This window comes from Pseudozyma hubeiensis, assembly GCF_000403515.1.
Source record: "Pseudozyma hubeiensis SY62 DNA, scaffold: PHS33, whole genome shotgun sequence".
NCBI classification, from domain to species: Eukaryota; Fungi; Basidiomycota; class Ustilaginomycetes; order Ustilaginales; family Ustilaginaceae; genus Pseudozyma; species Pseudozyma hubeiensis.
In genome coordinates this window covers 186903-206558 of record NW_012133815.1, presented here as the reverse complement: position 1 = coordinate 206558, position 19656 = coordinate 186903, and the positions used below count along the sequence as shown (strand labels likewise).

At 57.1% G+C, this 19656-nt stretch overlaps 6 protein-coding genes across 6 annotated transcripts; 1 reads left to right on the top strand and 5 right to left on the bottom strand.

Annotated features, from left to right (window-relative positions):
• Window positions 1–150: 150 nt before the first annotated feature.
• Window positions 151–4293, bottom strand: PHSY_003332 (hypothetical protein; the record flags this gene model as incomplete). The annotated part of the gene is made up of 1 exon (XM_012333953.1): window positions 151–4293. The coding sequence occupies one exon, from the start codon at window positions 4291–4293 to the stop codon at window positions 151–153; it is 4143 nt and encodes a 1380-aa protein (XP_012189343.1).
• Window positions 4294–5705: 1412 nt separating this feature from the next.
• Window positions 5706–5972, bottom strand: PHSY_003331 (separin; the record flags this gene model as incomplete). Its single annotated transcript, XM_012333952.1, has 1 exon — window positions 5706–5972. The coding sequence occupies one exon, from the start codon at window positions 5970–5972 to the stop codon at window positions 5706–5708; it is 267 nt and encodes an 88-aa protein (XP_012189342.1).
• Window positions 5973–6467: 495 nt separating this feature from the next.
• Window positions 6468–12050, bottom strand: PHSY_003330 (hypothetical protein; the record flags this gene model as incomplete). The annotated part of the gene is made up of 1 exon (XM_012333951.1): window positions 6468–12050. The coding sequence occupies one exon, from the start codon at window positions 12048–12050 to the stop codon at window positions 6468–6470; it is 5583 nt and encodes a 1860-aa protein (XP_012189341.1).
• A 575-nt stretch (window positions 12051–12625) lies between these two features.
• Window positions 12626–14770, top strand: PHSY_003329 (calcium ion transporter; the record flags this gene model as incomplete). Its single annotated transcript, XM_012333950.1, has 2 exons — window positions 12626–12740; window positions 13095–14770. The coding sequence occupies 2 exons, from the start codon at window positions 12626–12628 to the stop codon at window positions 14768–14770; spliced, it is 1791 nt and encodes a 596-aa protein (XP_012189340.1).
• Window positions 14771–14889: 119 nt separating this feature from the next.
• Window positions 14890–16995, bottom strand: PHSY_003328 (hypothetical protein; the record flags this gene model as incomplete). Its single annotated transcript, XM_012333949.1, has 1 exon — window positions 14890–16995. The coding sequence occupies one exon, from the start codon at window positions 16993–16995 to the stop codon at window positions 14890–14892; it is 2106 nt and encodes a 701-aa protein (XP_012189339.1).
• Window positions 16996–17684: 689 nt separating this feature from the next.
• PHSY_003327 (phosphoenolpyruvate carboxykinase) lies at window positions 17685–19343 on the bottom strand (the record flags this gene model as incomplete). Its single annotated transcript, XM_012333948.1, has 1 exon — window positions 17685–19343. The coding sequence occupies one exon, from the start codon at window positions 19341–19343 to the stop codon at window positions 17685–17687; it is 1659 nt and encodes a 552-aa protein (XP_012189338.1).
• Window positions 19344–19656: the final 313 nt, after the last annotated feature.

Genomic DNA, 19656 nt, shown 5'->3' with positions numbered 1-19656 from the left:
CGACATCCATGAAAGTGTATTAGCGTCTAGATGTGGTGTTGAGAGCAGGAGTCAGAATGACGACTCCAGTCGCACAATCATTCATTACACGCAAGACTGCGGAATCAGGTCCGGTAAGCATCGTCATCGCTGTGTGCTCCAAATCACACCTCAAACGGATCCGATCCCACTTCCCCCAGCCCCACCGCCACCGGCACCACCCATCGGCAGATCCACAAACAGCCCATCCAGCCCGTCCAACGGCAGACCCAGATCCGACAAGACACTGTCGAAGTTGGTCGAAGCGGCAAACGTCATCCCGCCTCCTCCTTGCTGCTGCTGTTGCTGTTGCTGCTGCTGTGGTACCTGCATCTGCGTCGTCCCTGGACTAGCACCAGGCAAGCTAAGCGAATTCGAGTGTCTGTGATGACCTTGACCCTGACCCTGATAACCACCCATCATTCCTCCAGGAGTCTGGTACGGCGTAGACGCATAATGATGCGGCACGGGGGATTGATAGTGGTCCTGCTGGTTCCAACTCCTTCCTCCAGCGGCTGCTGCTGCTGCGGTGGTAGCCGGTGACTTGATGGGCTGTTCTTGCAGTGAATCTGTAAAACCTTCTAGATCAGCTGAGGCCGTTCCTGTGCTTTCCTGCATCCAGACGGGTAATTGGATAGGTTGGTTGGCGTTGGCATTGTGCTCGAGCGGCGCGGCGAGGAAGCTGCTCCAAGGGATGCCGTCGACGGAGCTGCCGGGCAACTCGATACCGCTGATGCTGCCGCGATGCGAAAAGTTCTTGCTCGGTGACATGGTCCCCGAACCGTTGCCACCGAACAACCCTGCTGCTACAGAGGGACTCGAGATACCCGCAGTCAGCCATTTACCGCTGCTGATGAGATCTCCAAACCCTGGCGTCCTCGTTCCAGAACCACCCTGTCCCTCGCCAACCCCATTGTTGCTGTTCACCACCTCCGTCGCCTCGTCGTCGATCTGACCGCTCTGATACTCGTGCAACAGCTTGTACAACAGGCTGATGCCGGAATCGCTCGGACCACCACTTTTGATCTCGGCCGGAGTGATCGCGCCCGGTCTCGTCGCCTCGGCCCCCAACGCAGCGTACAATCCGATCGCCGGACTCAGATCCGCGATCTTCTTCCACGCCTGCGCCAACAAAATCCTGATCACCCTCGCATACTTGACCGCCGGTACCTCTGCCAACCTACTCGCCAGCCTCTCTGCATTGCTGAAAATCCCATACGTGTCGACCTGTCTCGGGAAGAGTCGAGCGATCTTGATGAGGAACACGCACGCGAACGCCGCCGTGACGTGCGTGTAGTGCGGAGCCCAACCGAGCATCTCTCGATACTCCTTGGCGTTTACCGAGATGGAGAGGCAGGTGTCGGCGGCACGGGTAGCTTGGATGATGAGTTCCTTCTGTTCGGGACCCATCTGGTCTGCGTCGGCTGCATCGCGGATGCCGCGCAGCGCGGTGCAGGTAAGATACAGCTCGGCAGAGGCGCATTGCAGGACGAGCGATTGCTGGAAGAACGACTCTTGCGTGTAGCCTCGCGTGTCAAAGTCGGCGGACCAGTATTGGTGCCATTCGTTGAGTTCTTCGGTGACTTTGCGCATCTTGGATAGCATGCGCGCGTCGACGGGTTGGTCGTAAGGTGCCATGGCGTCGTAGTGCGTCTCGCGGATGATGAGCAGCTCGAGCGTGCTGATGAATCGAGCGTCGGTTTTGACGGTGAGAGGGTAGTTGAGTTTCAAGAACGCCCGGCAGTTGCGAACGTAGTGCTTGGAGAGCATCGCCGGTCTACCCGCACCGTAGCTCGCCTGATGGTCGAACAGGAACAGGAAGAACCACAACCTCGAGCCTCGAGCGAGATCCTTGAGCTCGTCCAACTCCCTCTTGGCCGCAGCATCAGCATTGCCACTAGCAGCAGCGCTGGCAGCTACCGCATTGGCACCCGCTGCGTTTGCACCCACCTTGCCATCCACCGATTCACCCCCGACGGAATTGACATCCGTGGGGGAACCAGTGTAGTGGGACGAAGGGCTGTTGTGATAGAACGTCAGATGCTTCGGTGGCGGTGGAGGCTGCGGATGACGAATGTACCCCGAAGACGGAAGCGCCGACATGAGCTTCTGAAACGATCGATCCAAGCCGAGCTCCTGCGCCATACGGATCGACAACCCCAGCGGGAGCCACCCATTCTCGCTGTACGCGGCGAGCAACACCATCGCCTGTACAGCTGCCTTGCCCGCAACCGGACTGAACATGGTATCCTTCGCATTTCGCTTCGCCTGAGCCATGCACGTCTGGTACAGGCGACTGGCGCTCTTCCCGCCGCATTCGACTTTGGCGCCGATGGCGAGCATCACGTTGAAGAGAAAGTACGAGGTGGTTCGGACGTAGTGGTAGGCTTCTTCGGTGGTCATGGATTCGTCTTCGAGGTGGAAGATCGAGATGAACTTGGGCACGCCCTTTTGGAAGGTCTCGAAGAGACGGATGGCGTCTGTCTCGTTGACTAGTCCCAGGGTGACCAGGTCGCCGGGGGCGCTGGAAACAAGACCGGGTGCTTCCATCTTTCCGGACCGACTGCCACCGGAAGGCGAAGGCGCAGAAGCCGAGTTCGGCCCACCTCCACCGCTAGTGGCTCCCGCAACCGATGCACTCGCACCGCTCGCCTTGCTGTCCAGGCCACCAGCCGCCGCAACCGCCGAGTTGGGCGAATCCCCAAGCGTGTCCCGTCTTCTCTTCTTCCTCGGAGTCCTACCGCTCGCGTCTGACGACTCGCCATCGTGTACCATCCCGAACGCCGTTCGTTTGCCTCCCTCATCGACCAGCTGAAGCGATGGCGCTGCAATCGACTCACCCTGCTTCGTCCTTCCACCGGCCTCTTCCGTCTGCTTTTCGTCGCTCGAGTCGTTGGAAGTGTGTCCCTCGGACTCGGCCGCAGCAGCGGCAGCGTCGGCTAGACCTCGAAGCGCTTCGATGGGTGCGCTGAGCTGATCGTTGCTGATATCGGTCTCGCGAGAATCGACGTCGTCTCCAGGTGCGACGCCGTCGGAAGGGGTGAGGTTCTGATCCAGGCTGTGGGAGTGACTATTGGCTCGGTCAGACGAAGTCCAGCGACGACGGCTCGAATGACGAGCTTGGTGACTGGGTGCCGACGACGCAGGCGTCCAGCCGGACGTCGCTGCCACCGCTGCCGCCGCATCAGCTGGAGACGTCGAGGAGCCAACCAGACCAGGATGCTGCCACGACTGACCCTTTCGACCTCGATCTTCCTGATCGAATCCGACGCGGGAACCGCTCCTACGCCTGAGGCGTTCTGTTGTTGCTTGCGAGGAGGAAGAAGCAGCAGCGTTCACGCCACCAGTAGTATTCCACATGTTTTGATGGCTGAAAGCTTCGACTTCGTGCTGTTGCTGCTGATGTTGCGGCAGTTGTTGTGGTTGCTGCAGAAGATTCTGATCGGATTTTGTTGGGGGATGGCCGTAAGCTGTCTGAAAAGGAGGCTGCTGAAGCGGATATGCTGCAGCGCCATGCACCGGGATAGACTGTAGAGAGCTCGACCCGACGCCTGCTACACTATTGCTGCTACCGAAAGATCTGCCGGGAGGAGGATAAGGCGGACGCTGCGGATGAGACGTTGAGGTCGCCTCGGCTGGATACCTCTGGAACGTCTCGGCAGATGGCGAGATGACGGCTTGCTGCGAACCGCGATGATGCGGAGGTGGAGCATACGGATGGCGTTGTTGCAGCGGAATGTTATGCTGACGATGATGGTGGTACGGATCCGATCTCGAAGCTCTGGAAGAGCCAGGTGAAGACGAAGACGCATTCGATGCCTGTGGAGAATGGTGCGGTGGCAGAGGATGCGATGCCTGCGGTGGTGCAGTGATAGCACTGGTGTTGGCCTTGATGGAAGCGACAAGCTCAGATATCATGCTTTGCATCCCTGACATCTGACTCTCGAGCATCCTGATCCTGTCCGAGCTGGCACCAGCATCCAGTGCTGCCGACGCGGAAGACGCCGGATCTTTGGGCGGCTTCTCGAACACGCATTCGATGCCGACCTGCTTGCATCGACGACATGGTGGGTTCTCAGGACCGTCGCATCTCGCCTTTTGCTTGCGACAGGCGTTGCAGGCGCGATGCACTCGTGAGATGGTCTTGTAGATTTTGACCTCTTCCCTGGAGTTGGAGTCTGCGTCGGGTCTCGTGTCTGCGCGCGATGTGGACGGATCAGAGTCCGTTGAAGAGTCTCTTTTCGAGTGCTGAGAGGACGTCGCGTTGTTGGCCATGATGGATGGTTGGGTGAGAGAACTAGCCATATGGTGGTGTGAAGTGGACAGAGAGCCAAAGGCGGATGGCGCCGAATACGAGGTGTATGGGTGTTATGAGCTAGGAGAAGGCGAGGACGGAAGCGCTTCCGGGCATGCTGCGGAGACAGTGGTCAAATCGAAGGTAGTCGATGAAATGAGCGCGGCCACAAAGGGAGAGGATGCTGCGCGGAGGCCTTGCTCAGCCGAATTGTGTGATGCTCCCAGCTCGGGAGAGGATGGGAAATGAGAGCGTCGTCGAACGTCGCACTGCTGCTGCTGTTGTTCTTGTCGTCGCCGTGGCTTTCCGGTGACTGTTGGTGGAGGGACGCGCTTCGAGAGTTAGTGATGCTATTGACTGGAAAGGGATTCTGCAAGAAGGAAAGATCGGGTAGAGATCCGAGGCTGGTGATGATGACGTTGAAGGAGTTAAGGTGAAATGAAGAAAGATGCACCGGATCCTAGTGGTACAAGCCGGGATGTGACAGGAAGGGTCGAAGCCGAAGTTCTGCGTGCAACTTCGACGGAAGACGACAGTCCGGAAGAGCATGAAGCGTCAGTAGGCCGCTGCAATCCACTGGAGCCGGGGCTGATGGCAATTTAGACCCTCAAACATTCGTTCACGCGACACCTCGAATCCTCACTTTCTGCATACACAGTGTATCACCATGCCGCTGCAGCTCATCCCAGCCGAGACGCGGCACTGCCGACCATGCTGACCATGCGCAGCACATGAAAACGAAAAGCGTGTCTGACCAGCATCTGAGGGTGTACAACGCGGCCAAGGGAATCTTTCACAGAGCGTGGAAGGGAAGCGGGGAAGTCGAGTTGAGCATTTGGCAAGCCTTCCACCCGCGGGGAAGAGCAGCAAAGGACCCTCGCAAACACGGCAGTACGGTCCGGTGGCTCCGCTTTCCAAAACTAATAAGAGAGATTTCGGGTCACGCGATCCATGTCGCGATTCAACAACGTTGCTCGAATACAATCGTCCAATTTGTCTTGACCCGATGGTACTAAGATCGATCCAGAAGGAAACGTTGGCGTTGGCCAGAATCCGCGCGGAAAGCAATTTTGGATTTCTGTTCCTCTCTCTCTCTGTCTTTGGCACCCAAAACTATCATCCTAATCAGCCGCCGTGGTGCACTGAGCACATCTCTGAACGAGAGTTGTTCAAGAGTTGCTCTTGCTCGACCCTGAAGTTGTCCAAAATCACACTCTTTTACCAATCTCATCTTTCCACACCATCTCCTTCCTCTACCACTCTGACCTATCGCATAATCACCATGGCTACCCAATTCATCAACTGGATCAAGTCGCCAGCTGGCAGGCAATACTTCTTCGTACGTTTTCCCCCATTCTTACCTCCTTCTTCCAACACACACATGTCCCCGAACTTACACCTTCTTCTTCTTTTCTCGCAGTCGACACATTTCTGGGGACCAGTAGCCAACTGGGGACTTCCACTCGCAGCAATCGCCGATCTCAGCAAGGATGAAGAGATGATCTCGGGAACCATGTCCGGTGCACTCTGCGCCTACTCGACCGTCTTCATGAGATTCGCATGGAGGGTGCAACCCAGGAACTACCTTCTCTTCGCTTGTCATGCTACCAACGCTACTGCTCAAGCTGGTCAACTCCTTCGTTTCGCCGTAAGTACACATACCACGCTACGGTCAGGTTTCGAAAGTTGTTTAGAGGCTGATGAGTGTCAATCCGTCTTTCGTCTTTCGGAAAACAGAACTACCACCACTTTGGCGGAAAGGAAAAACGTGCCACCCTCCCAACATCCCAAGTTGCATCAGCATAATGCGTAAGGCTCCGTCCCATCTTCTCGAAAACACGTTCGGTAGAGCTACATAGCCTCTCCCTCCTGCAATTTCCTATCTGTACACTATTCCACCCTCATCTCAGCTCATTGCAAGCCATCTTACACGACTTCCACCTAAACACCAGCTTTTGGCTTTCACAGTCTCGCTGCTCGTCCGTCGTCCGTTCCACCCACTCTCACTCATCTCTACAGTTCCTTGACAAAGAGTCGACATCTCGCACACTCTGGTACACGACAGCTCTACCATTGACAATACGTCTGTCAATTGCAGTCTACAAATGCTCGACCTAGTCGCCCATCAAACAGATGCTCCTTCTACCTCCCAACCCTAACTAGCCCCACCCTCCGCCTTGGCAATGTACTCCACCAGCGACACGACATACTTCTCGGCAATCGCGCTAAAGTACCACTCGTGCTCTGCATTGTGCGCTGCCACCACGTTGTGCGCAATCTCGTGCGCAACGCTGAAGTACGTCGACACCAGTGGGTCCGCCAACTTGCCCTGCTTCACCAATTCGTCGTGCCACGCCAGATAGTATCGGAAATTGAGGTAGATCGCTCCCGCTCGGTTGAATGCGATCGCAGGGCCCGCCGTGTCGCAGAACACGTACATGCTTCTAGGATCCAACCCAAAGATGCTTCCGACAGGCTTGTAGATTCGGTTGATCAGACGCTCGAGCGCTGCAGCGTTGGCCTGCAGCATCGAAGCAGCGTCCAGCGTCGGATGCAGGAACACCTTCATCCCCGCCACCTCACCTGCCAGCTTGAGATCCGTCTCGACGCCTTGGTCGCAATACGAGTTGGCGGCTTCCTTGATCTGCGTCTGTCGCGCTTCGCTCTTGATCGTCGACGATGCGTCGGGTCGCGACGCGCGGATTGCCTTGAGCACATTGTTGTGGATCGAAGAAAGCGGCGTCACTTCGCTTGTCGGTGCGGTCGCCGCTGGCGTCATGCCTCCCGAGGACGACGAAGATGTAAGGGCACCCAGAGCACGATCCTCGGCTGATCGACCGGCTGCTGCCATGGGAGAGTCTGCCGGCCAGTCTGAGCCGTGACGTTGGATGGAGCTCGTTCCATCCGCCAGCGAACTGCGCTGCTTTGAGCCAGCCTGCAGGAACTTGTTGCGGAAGCCCGAGAAGAAGCCAGGTCCCGCATTGCCGCCTGCACCGTGAGGCGTCAGTGTGGACGTGGTATCGTTGGTCAGCTGTGAGACGGCAGACGACGCCTCTTTGTTTCTACGAGGATAGTTGCTGCTTAGCATGTCGTTGGTGGTGCGCTCAACATGCGCATCGCTATGGCTTCGCAGCGCCTGGTCCACGTAATGCGGATCGGCATCAGGAAACACGCTCAGCACCTGCTTTCGCCAGTCGGCCAGCTTGTCCTCGGTGGCCTTCTCTTCGGCAGCACGCTCCTGAGCCTTGAGTCGTTCTTCGCGCATCTGGGCCTCGGCAGCCTCCCGTTCCGCTTTACGCTGCGAGAGGATCTTGTCCACGTGGAATCCACGACGCTTCAGGTTGCGCAGCGACGTCGAGAGGAGCGTCATGTACAGCAGCACTTCCTGCAGCCTTTGCTTCGTGAGCAGATATTTGCTGATCGATGTGGCGACCTCGAAGAAGTCGACTTCCATCGATGACGAAAGATGCAGGACCAGCTTGGAGCCGCGCATCGATGCGGTGGCGGTGCACTTCTGCACGTTCTGCTCGTGCACTCTGTCGTAGCGTAGCGTCCGTACGAGGCGAAGACCCGCTCCGTCGATCTCTTCGACCTCGAGCGCCTGCTTGAGCCACTCCGCATCCTTGCGTATCTCGGACTTGGACGACTGTCGCTTTTCGAAGAGGAAGAGGGGCGTACGTTCGAGGACGATTGCTTTGATTTCGCGAGCACGCTGCGTGTCTCGAACGACTCGACCTTCGATCGAGTAGCGCTCCTCGACCAGCGCACTCAACCGAGGCGAGCCGAGTTTGCCGTACAGTCCTTCCTGCAACAGATCCTCGTGCGGTGCGTAGAAGAGCGACGAGGCAAAGAGCATGTGCGAGTTGGCATCGTCGACAATGACGACATCTGAGGGCTTCTTGAGCGCATACACGAGTGTACCTGCATCGTCCGCTTCTTCGTCCTGCTCGTCATCGTCTTGGTCCAACAGATGGCCGGTCTTTTGGCCACCTTCCGCCGCTTTGCTTTCGCTGATGCGCTTGGAACCGAGCAGGAAAGCGGAGCGTGCCATCTGGTTCCGCAACGGACTACGGATGCGGCTCCAGTTCGTCGCAATCTGGCGGAGGATGCCGAGATACGCGTCGGCGCTGCCGGCGAGCTGGTAGAAGCGCTGCGGCTCGGCTACAAGACGTTCCGCGACCTCCTCGATGCTTGGCTCGTTTCGCACACCACAGTTCTTGAGAAAGGCACCGGCTACCGAGCCGTAGTCGCAGTAGAAGAAGACGTCTCGGAATTGGACGTCCGAGGTCGAGCCGCCAAAGTAGCAATTCATGGGGGACACCACGAAGACTTCGATGGGCTGCGAAGCTGCCGAGTCGCCTGCAACACCGGCAGTGGCACCGCGCTTTGTGCGACGTACAGGGATGAACTCGGCGCCTCGCAGCTGTGCAAAGTCATTGAGACTGAATTCTGGGACGGTCGCCAGATACTCAAAGATCTTGCGAGCCTGTGCTTCGTCTTTTGTCGGCGTGTTGACGAGTTTGCCGATGAGCTGCGTCGCCGTGGGATTGGAGCGTAACCCGAGCTTGGGCAGGTCGGCCAGGTTGATCTCGGGGCCGGCGACGGGGAAGCCCATCACAGCAGCTTCTGCATTGGTAAAGACCTCGGTGGGTTTGCGAAGCACCATCTTGGGCTCGTTGGGTAGCCTTGCGGGCACGAACGCGTACTTTTCGGCGCGGAAGATGGTGTACTGATTAATGTAGTGAGCGTGGAATCTCTCGAGGAAAAAGGCGATGGCGCTGGATCGCAGAGCATCGTTGGTGGTGGTGGAAGCAAGCTCGAGCACAGTCTCCATGGGCGGATAGCGTCGCAGACCGAGATCAAACACGAAGCGGGCCTCTTCGGAAGAGGGCTTCCACGGCTTGTCGACCCAGTCTAGCACTGGCAGCTGGAGAGCCTTGAGCGCTTCAGTAGGCTCGTAAAGGTCGCTGGCGCGGTAGCGGATGATCCTGGGTTTGCCGTCTTCCTTGAGCGGTCCAACCTCTCCCTGCTTGGGAAAGATGGCGGTCTTCTTGAGCCGTTCCCTCTCGAGGTCGGAGAGCGTCTCCTTGTTGGAAGCAAGGTACGAGACAAGATCGACGTGGGACCAGCCACCGCCCGCTACGAGCCGATTGAAGATCATCTGTAGCTCCACATGGCGACGCACGCCGAGTGCGGCGAGCACCTTTTCGAGATTGCCCTTGACCTGTGCGGTAGGAAGCTCGACGATGGGCAGATCGGAAAACAAGGATACGTTGGCGAAGTAGGCGTCGTCGGGCTTCTGCATCTCAAGACGAGTAGGAATGCAGGTGGCATTTGCCAGAAGCAGCTGGATCTCGTCGTGCTGATTGGCAGGCAGTGCAAACCAGGTGCGCGACAGAGTGAGCAACACTTTTTCGGCGAAAGCCGGCGAGGTCTGCAAATCTGTCTCTTCGAGCGCCGTCGAGCCTGAATGTTTTGCTTGGACGCTGATCTGAACGAGGTTTTTGACCCAGACGGGCACCGTCAGTTCGGACCAGCCAAACACGCGGGAGAGCTCGTTGGTAGTAAATGACTTTGACACTTCGTACGCCAGGCAGGAATCTGGAAGAGGGACGTCGGTGGGAAGACGAGACGTGTTGAGGTAGAAGCGCACGGCGCTGAGTGGCTGTATCTTTTCGGGAACAGCATCGTCCTTGGGGTCGGCGATGGTGAGCATGGCGTTGTTGAGGAGCTTGGAGCGCAGGCTGATATCGTACGAGGGATGTGCGGCGACGCTGACCCACCACTTGAGACAGGCGACCATCTCGGGAGGAGTGAGGGGGCGCGACGAAAGCTCTTGGAAGACGTCGTCCATGGTGATATCTTGGACGAGGTTGCGAGAGCGGACTTCTCGGACAAAGTCGGGAGCCTCTTCGACGTGGTGCGGAGGGATGACGGCGAGGTCTTTGATGAAATCCGCAAGAAGGGCATTGGGGACGCGCACGGCGGCCGAATGTCTGATGCCGCGCGTCGACATGAGCGTAATGGTGTTCTGACGTGCCGATCCGAAAAAAGAGGTGAGGAAGAGCGACGAGACGCGGGAGGATGGCGAAGAGGCGCGGAAGGTGAAGAAGCGCATGAGATGGAGCGCACGATCCTTGAGCGCCTTTGCTGTAGGATCGTCGTCTTTGGGCGGACGCTTGTCGCCAAACGAATTTGTCCACAGTCGACCAATGTCGGTCAGCTCATTCTCGTAGACGGCACGAGCGACATAGCCTCCCATGGAGAGCAGCTCCGAGTTCCACTGAGCACAGTATCTGTCGACAAAGTCGAGCGACTCCCTCTCGACGGTGGGGATGAATCGTGCTGCAATGTGGCCGCTGAAGCCGGTGGTCTGATGAGTTCGGAAGCCGATGAAGGCGTGACCTTGGTCTTCGAGGCGGGGCATGAGACCGGAAAAGATCTGGCGTACGCCTGTGTCGAGTGCGGCGGTGGACGAAGTGATGGAGAGGGAAGTGTCGGGGTTGTCGTTGTCTTCGGGGAAGCTGGCATCGTACTCCTCCTTGCCTGTGAAGATGAGGTGGAAGGCGGTGACCTTGGGGGGAGGCTTCTTTGTGCTGCGCTCGATTTCTCTCGAGAAGGTCTTGTCGGCTGATACGCTTACGTTTGCGGTTGCGATACGCAGATGAATGGAGGCGGAGACCGAAGTGAGCGCGGCGGCAGTGGCGTCGAGCTTGCGTCTTTCTTGCTCGTGCGCTGCAGCCTCGACTTCTCTGCGTCGTTGGAGTTCACGCTCGCGCTCCTTGTCCTTTGCAGAGGAGGAGCCAAAGCCAAAGGCGCTCTGGAGCATGGAGGTGAGACCGCCACCGGCCGTCTTGCCGAGAGCAGATGCAAGAGACTGTTTGGGTCTGGGTTTGTCCTTTTCGGCAGCATCGATGACGAGTTGGAGTGCTTGGACGTCGATCTGCACGGCGGTCGACTCGAGATCTCGAACGCGCATGATCTTGGCTGGGCTGTACGCATTGAGATGGCCGGGCATGGACATGGACTTTGGCAAAGCGAGCTTCTTGTCGAGCTTGCAGAGGAGATGGTCGTCCCAGTAGAGTCCGATGGAGCGGATCTTGGTGGTAAAGGTGAGCGAGGTGGCCAAGAACTTGGCGAGGGCCATGGGATAATCGGGGAAGGGGGACGGTTCGCGAAGGGCCATGAAGAAGGTGGTCCATGGGTTGCCAGAGGGCGAAGTCTGACGGTCAGCGTTGTTGGCACGTTTGGTAAAGAGGGCGTCGCCTTTCCAGAAGAAGCCCATGAGCTCGTCACCGGATGAGACGATGGGCTCCTCGCAGATGCTGAAGAGCGAGTAGAAACCGACACCGAAGGCACCTATACGGTCGGGATCTGGGTTTCCTTCTGCGATCCTGCGTAGACGGGACCAGTCATCGTTGCCAAAGGGCTTGCCGTCGTTGCGAAAGACCCAGTTGCTGAGGGTAGCTTTGAAATCGGGCAGAAGGGTGGATGCGGATGTGGAGGCAACGTCGGATTGTGTGGATTGGGATCGCTGCGACTCGAAACGGAGCTCGCAGTGGGTGGCACCAGCGTCGTCTGCATTCTGAAGCAGTTCGCGAAAGACGGTGAATTCGGCGGCGTACCTGGCGAGGATCTTGTCGATGAGGGCGCGCTGGTTGACTGTGATGGCTTCCTCCTGACGAGCATCGTTCATGAGCGCCTTGCGGGCGAGCTCGCCTGCGGCGGTGGAAGCCATGTCGCTGCGCTACGAGGTATCGAGAGGAGCTCGTCGGAGCTCGTGATGATGGAGGGTGTGAATCGAAAAGCGGTGCACGAATCTGTGGTTCGATGGCTGAGCATTGAGCAGCACGAGCGGACAGAGGAACGAGGACCCTGCAGCAGCAGCATCTTGAATCTGAGTTTGAGCCAAAACCAACACTTTCAGCCGCGCCGCACTGACTGAGCCGGCGTGGCCTGCGTGGCTTGACCAGCTGAGCTCATCTCTGTCAGATCTCTTGGCGTCTTCTCATTGTGTTATAAAGACAAATCTTAACAAAAGCGATGCGAAAATTCCATCCGATCCTCGCGCGCCGAAATCATCCAAGCTCAGACCGCGGTGGCTGCCACAGGTGCAAAGCCGCCCGTCGGTGCTGTAGCGGCGGTCCCAAAAGTGTCACAACAACACAACGTCATTTTGGACAGCGCGTGTGCCTGTCTCTGTCTCTGCTAGACACCATTTTTGCTAATGGATAATAACAAAGAATAATGGCCCCTCACAAAGCTTGGACCTTGGGCATCGGAACGGGTCATCCGTCAGTCGTCGTTATAGCCATGCTGAGCCAGGCTCTCTCCTCGTCTCGAGTTTTGGCCGCACTAGCTGCAGCCGTCGTCAATTTGCAATTGATGGTTGTCCTGCAGAACGCATCTAGGAAACAAAAAAGTGGCGGTGCGGATCCATGCAAGTGTGTCGCACAGCAAGCACAGCGAGCACAGCTTGGGCGTGTGTTGGACCAACCTGACGCACATGCTCATTCGCTGTTGCTGGTTGTGTGGAGAGTTCCAAAACTTGAAACTTGTGCCACATGCTGGCTCAAAACCCCTTTCATCCTGTCGACACTTCCTTCCCCCCTTCATCATCTCGAGTCTCACAAACCTCTGTTCCGTCGTCCATTCTCTCGACTCGACAAGGCTCATCGCCGAATACACACAAGGCTCGCAGCCACCCTCGCTCGCCACCGACGTGTCGCCCTAACCCCATAGGAAGGCGTTGAAACTCTGATCCTAAGCTTTTCTTTTCCAGCACTGCAAACCAAGACGCACATTATGTCGTCGAGCACACAGAACAACGTTGCGGACAGCTCGTCGGCGCCAGTCTCGTCATCTGCAGAGCACCCTCCTGCCTTGTCCGACTCGACACCACATTCCGATACTCCTTACGCTGCCACTGCAACCGCTCCCAAATCCGCTCTCGCCACCGCCACTCCAAGAGCCTCCAACGCCAGCAGCAGCAACAACCTCTCACACCGCCCCAAGCGTGCCGTCATCGCCGACTCGGAACCCGACATGCTTGAAAAGGGTCATGCCCCCTCGTCCAACGAAGACTCCTCCGCCCTCTCACAGACTATCACTTCCTCCGATCCTGCTTCCTCCACCACCACTCGAAAACGTGGTGTCAACCGCGATCAGTCTTCCGTCGGCGAGGGTCTAGGTGGACCTTTTGCGGGCCCACCCCGCAGAGCCACCATGGATTCCAGGGCTACAACACGACGCTCCTTCAACGACCTCTTCACCCCAGAGCGTCGCCTCGGCAAACCTCCCGGCACCCTCGTCAGTCTCAAGAACCTCCTCTTTGGCTCGTATCTCAACCTTCTACTCGTCTTCATCCCCGTCTCTTGGGCCTTGTATTTCGCCCTCGATCAGAGCGTCATCAGGAACGGCATTCTCACCTTTGTCACCTCCTTCCTCGCCATCATGCCCCTCGCCACCATCCTCTCTCAGGCCACCGAAGAGCTCTCGCTTCGAGTGGGCGAGACCATCGGTGGTCTCATCAATGCTTCGCTCGGTAACGCTGTCGAACTCATCGTCGCCATCGTATCCCTTTTTCATTGCGAGCTCATCGTCACGCAGACCTCTCTGCTCGGATCTATCCTCTCGAATCTGCTGCTCGTGTTGGGAACGTGCTTCTTTGTCGGAGGTCTTCGCGTCAAGGAGCAGGTCTTCCTCGAGGCACCCACTCAGCTCAACACGTCGCTTCTCATGATGGCTGTCATTTCGCTTGTCATCCCGTCAGCGTTCCATGCCGTACTTGGCAGCATCCCTGACGATACGGAGCGCGGCGATATTCTCAAGTTTAGCAGAGGTGTCTCCGTCCTGCTTCTCCTGATCTACATCGGTTTCCTCTACTTTAGTCTGTTGTCGCATAAGGAGTTCTTCCAGGACGACAACGAAGACGAAGAGGAGCAGCCATCAATGAACATGACAGCCGTCATCATCACCCTCGTCTTCGTTACCGTCCTCATCGGCGTCACCTCCAACTGGCTCGTTGAGGCCATCAATGTCGTCGCCTCTACCGGTGCCATCACCCGGACTTGGATCGGACTTATCCTCCTACCTATCGCCAGTAACGCCACCGAACATCTGGCTGCGGTCATCTTTGCTTGGAAGAACAAGATCCAGATGGCCTCTTCCATTGCGATCGGCTCGTCCATCCAGATCGCTCTCTTTGTCATCCCGCTGCTCGTGCTCATCGCTTGGATGGGTGATCGTCCCCTGACGCTGCTGTTCGATCCTTTCGCCACAATCTTGCTGTTGTTGACGGTGCTGATCGTCAATTTCGCGATTGCGGACAACAGGTCGAATTACTTGGAGGGTTTCGTGCTCATCATGGTGTATTTGATCGTCGCCTTGACGGTGTGGTTTGTACCGGACGATTTGTCCGACTCGCTGTTCTCGGATGCGTATTGTCACAATCGTTAGGCAGGGCTGCAAGAGGTGTAAATATTCGTTCTTTCAATCGCATCAGTCGTTTCCGCACACACACACACACACACACACATACAAAGATTCGTTGCGATAATGACATTCTATGATTTGCACTAACACGTGAGTTGGGTACGTAGTTCCTGACCCAGTTGGACAAACTGATCCAGACTTTCTGGGTTGATGAGCGTGGCTCTATTGATGGCGTTCAGATCGGCTCCGTTGATGATCTTCTTTACGGGGACTTCGACTTTCTTGCCGTTGAGGGTTTTGGGTATGTCCGAGACGATGCGGATGAATTTGGGAACGTGTCTTGCGCTTCGTTTTGTACGGATGAGTGACGAGAGGGTTTTCTGCACTGCGTCGAAATCGATTCGGGCGGTGGGGGATGGGACGATGAACAGGCAGACCACTTCGTCGTCGCCAGAAGGGGTTTTGAGGGCGACGACGAGCGAATCGATGATGGTGGTGGAGAGCGGGTTTTCGGGCGATTCGAGGAGTTCGTAGATTTCGCTCGAGCCGAATCGGATGCCGCCAGGGTTGAGGATTCCGTCGGATCGTCCTAGCATCACCACTCCGCCGTGCGGGCTGATGCAGACGAAGTCTCCGTGGTACCACATTCCAGAAACTTGCGAATAGTACGATTCAAAGTACTTGGTTTCGGGTTGCTTCCAGAATCCCAACGGCTGAGCGGGGAAAGGAGATTTGCAGATCAGATCGCCAACCGTGTTCGACGTGGTGATCTCGCGTTGGCTGTCGGGATCGTAGACCGAGATGTTCATGCCGAGGTTTCTAGATTGGATTTCACCGGCGTAGACGGGGAGCGAGGTGTTGTGACCTGCGAACAGCGAGCAGAGGTCGGTTCCTCCGGTGATAGATCCAATGAGCACCGAACCGATCTTCTCCATGATGAATGGGTAGAGCTCGGCACGCAGTGGTGAACCAGTGCTCAGGATCTGCTGGACCTTGAGGTTGGGATGAGAGGTCTTCACGTCGTAGCCTGTCTTTTCCAGTGCACCAAGATAGGCGGCCGAAGTGCCAAAGGTGGTGACACCGTGCTTCTCTGCGAGATCCCATAGCACGGAGGTGGGTTTGAGCGGGCTTCCATCGTACAAGACGATGGTGCAGCCGGTGACGAGTCCTGCGACGAGAAAGTTCCACATCATCCATCCGGTGGTGGTGTGTTGGAAGAATACGTCTGTCGGAGTCAGACCCCCGTGGATGAAGTGCTCCTTTGATAGTTGCAAAAGCATCCCACCGGAGCGATGGGTGATGGCTTTTGGTTTGCCGGTAGTTCCCGACGAGAAGAGGATCCACAGAGGATGGTTGAAATCCAACTGTTCAAAGGGGATCGACTTCTCGCCAGCGTCGACTCCTTCGCTGAGGAAGTTGTTCCACGATACCCACCCTTCCCGATCCTCCGGCACCTTGTGACCTTTGACATACGGCACAACGATCACACCTTCCAACCTCTGCTCGTCCTCCTTCCGCCCCTCCTCCAACCCATCCACGACACTCTGCAGTTTAGACAGGTGATCGTGAACTTTACCATTGTACCTGACCGCATTCACACTGACCAAGATCTTGGGTCTCACCGTTCGCAACCTCTCCAGCACACCTTCCGGCCCAAAATCAGCTGCTGCACTGGTCCACACTGCTCCGATCGACGACGCTGCCAAGAAAGCGACCAGGTTCTCCGTGTTGTTGGCCGAGTAGCTCGCAACGCAATCGTTTGGCTTTACACCTCTCGCGCGCATAGCAGCAGCCACCTTGGCTGTCATGCGATACAGCTCCCCGTGGGTGACGCTGTATTCCTCCAGCTCTCCCGTAGTTGTATCCACTTCAGTAGACTGTATCACAGCGACCTTGTCGGCTAGGGGAGAGGAAGGAACACCGTGGCGAAGAAGGTTCTCGGCAAAGTTGAGCCGCGCACCAGGGAACCACTGCGGAGGAGGGTAAATCGGTGCATCGTCCTGGATCGCTATGGGAGCGGCAGTGGAAGAAACGACGTGGGTCGAGTCCCACACGGTGGTCCAAAAGTCGTTGAGGTTAGTGCAAGACCATTTCCACAATTCATCGTACGAGGAGAGGGAGAGGGAGAAGCGATCGTTGACGGATCTGCGGAAGCTTTCCATCGAGGTTGACGCAGGGTCGGCAGGCGACCAGATGAGTTTGCCTTGGATGGAGGCATCTGCCGTGGTGGCTGAGGTGCCGTTCTCCATGCTGGGCGGTGCGAGAGGGGTCCGGAGAGACGCGATGGGATGGTGTGACAGAGAGAGGGTAAGAGTTGGTTGAGCAGGAAGTTTCCCCAGTGCTGCGAGGAGTAAAAAAGTTGTGAGCCCCTCGGTTGAACAGCCGGAGAACCTCACTCGCGGTATGGATGAGCTTCGATGTCACTTTGTGCCGTTCTGTGTTCCAGGAACTAACCTTAGCCGGATCAACACCCACGCAACACGGGCCAACCAAGCTGCCAAGAATCCAACCTCGAAGATTTGCGGGGATTCCGCGCTGCCCTTCAAGTCCGGAATAACCGACAGAGAGGAAAAAGCCTATTGCAGAGACTGTATCGCGCGTTTCCCCAACCCCCCAACAACGGCAGACGCCGCGCCCCCACCCGACCGAAGCATACCCTCGCTCATCCCCCCACTTTGCCTCCGGATCACCTCTTCTTCTCACCCGCTCTTGCATCAACGACCACCCTGATACATTCGACCCGGGAAGATCCAAACGTCGTGCAAGTTGAGTTGGCTGAAGAAGATCATCACCTTCCCAGCCGCACTGTTTCTAATTCGCGTCTCTTCGTCCCTGCCTCCTCATCTGCTCATTCTCATCTCACATCATGCACACATCACACGATCAAAGTCTTGAACGGAAACCATGTATATGTAGAAATTTGCAATAGGGCAGCTAATTACAGCTTAGGACCGGCGGCAGCGACCTCGGCAGAGACGTCGTTGGCGTACTTTTCAAAGTTGGTGCTGAACATCTCGGCGAGCTTGTTGAGCTCGGCCTTGAAGCCTGCGACGTCTGGCCAGCTGGTGGCGGGGTTCAAGAGCGTCTCGGGCACACCCTCGACCGCCTCGGGGATCTGCAGGTTGAACGTGCCAAAGTTCTGGAACTTGGCCTTGGCCAACGAGCCGTCGTGGATGGCGTCGATGATCTTACGCGTGTACTTGAGAGGGCAACGCTGACCGACACCGAACTTGCCTCCGGCCCAACCGGTGTTGACGAGCCAAACATCCGCCTTGTGCTTCTCCATGCGCTCGGCAAGCATCTTGGCGTAGACACGGGGGTGCAGAACGATGAAGGGCTGTCCGTAGCAGGTCGAGAAGGTGGGCGAGGGCTCCTGGATACCATCCTCGGTACCGGGGGTCTTGGAGGTGTATCCAGAGATAAAGTGGTACTGAGCCTGGTTGGCGTCGAGCTTCGAGACGGGAGGAAGCACACCGTAGGCATCGCACGTCAAGAAGATGATGTTCTTGGGTGGCGAGTTGGCCATGCAAGGGATCTTGGCGTTGGGGATAAACTCGATAGGGTACGAGCAGCGCGTGTTCTCGGTGATGACAACATCGTCGTAGTCGACCTCGCGCGTGTTCTTGTCGTATACGACGTTCTCGAGCACGGCACCGAAGCGGATGGCGTTGTAAATCTCGGGCTCCTTGGACGCAGAAAGACCAATGCACTTGGCGTAGCAACCGCCTTCAATGTTGAAGACACCCTCGTCGGACCACACGTGCTCGTCGTCACCGATGAGCGCACGCTTGGGGTCGGCAGAGAGCGTGGTCTTGCCGGTACCCGAAAGACCGAAGAAGAGCGAGACATCGCCGTCGGGACCCTCGTTGGCGGAAGAGTGGAGCGAGAGCTGGTTGAACTTGACGGGCATGAGGTAGTGCATGACGGAGAAGATACCCTTCTTCATCTCACCGGCGTACTCGGTACCGAGGATGACCATCTCGTGACGCTTGAAGTTGACCTCGACCGAGGTGGAAGAAGTCATACCGGCGGTGAAACGGTTGGCAGGGAACTGACCGGCGTTGTAGATGATGAAGTCGGGCTCGCCAAAGTGCTCGAGCTCTTCGGGGGTGGGACGGATGAGCATGTTGTGCATGAAGAGGGCGTGGTAGGCACGACTGCAAATGATTCGGACCTTGATGCGGTACTTGGGGTCCCAGCCTGCGAAGCCGTCAAAGACGTAAATGTCGTCGCGGGTGTTGAGGTAGTCGATGGCACGCTCACGGTTGATCTCGAAGGTGTGCTCGTCCATCTTGATGTTGACGGGACCCCACCAGACGTGGTCCTTGGAGGTCTCTTCGAAGACGATACGCTTGTCCTTGGGCGAACGACCGGTCTTCTTGCCCGAGTAGTTGATCAAGGCACCGGCGGACGAGATGACGGCACCCTCCTTCTTGATGGCGTCCTCGTAGAGCTGGGCGACGGAAGCGTTGCGCTTGAGATGGACACGGTCCATGTCGAAACCGGCATCCGAGAAGAGCTTGAGGTCGGAGCCCAGGAGCGTGTAGTGCGGGTTGTTGGTGGGCAACTCATCGTGGTGGTTTCCTGGCGAAGTCATTTTGAACTAGTGTCGACGAAGGCGCGTTGGGAAACGAAGGGAATGGGTTTGGTGTTTGGATATGGAAGACGAGGCTATCGTTCGGAAGCGGGTCCAAGGTTGAAAAGGAGCAAGGAAGAACCAGTTCACAGATGGAGGAACGAGGAAGGTGGTGGAGGAAGGAGTGAGGGGAGGTCAAGCGGAAAAGGGAGTGGACAGCGTCGGTCGTTTGGCAGTTGATCGGCAGCACACGGAAACACCCGCAGAGAGGGTAGTGGAGGCGGTGGGACAGAGGGGCGAGAGACAAGAAAAGGCGGGGTGAAAAGTCAGTGTC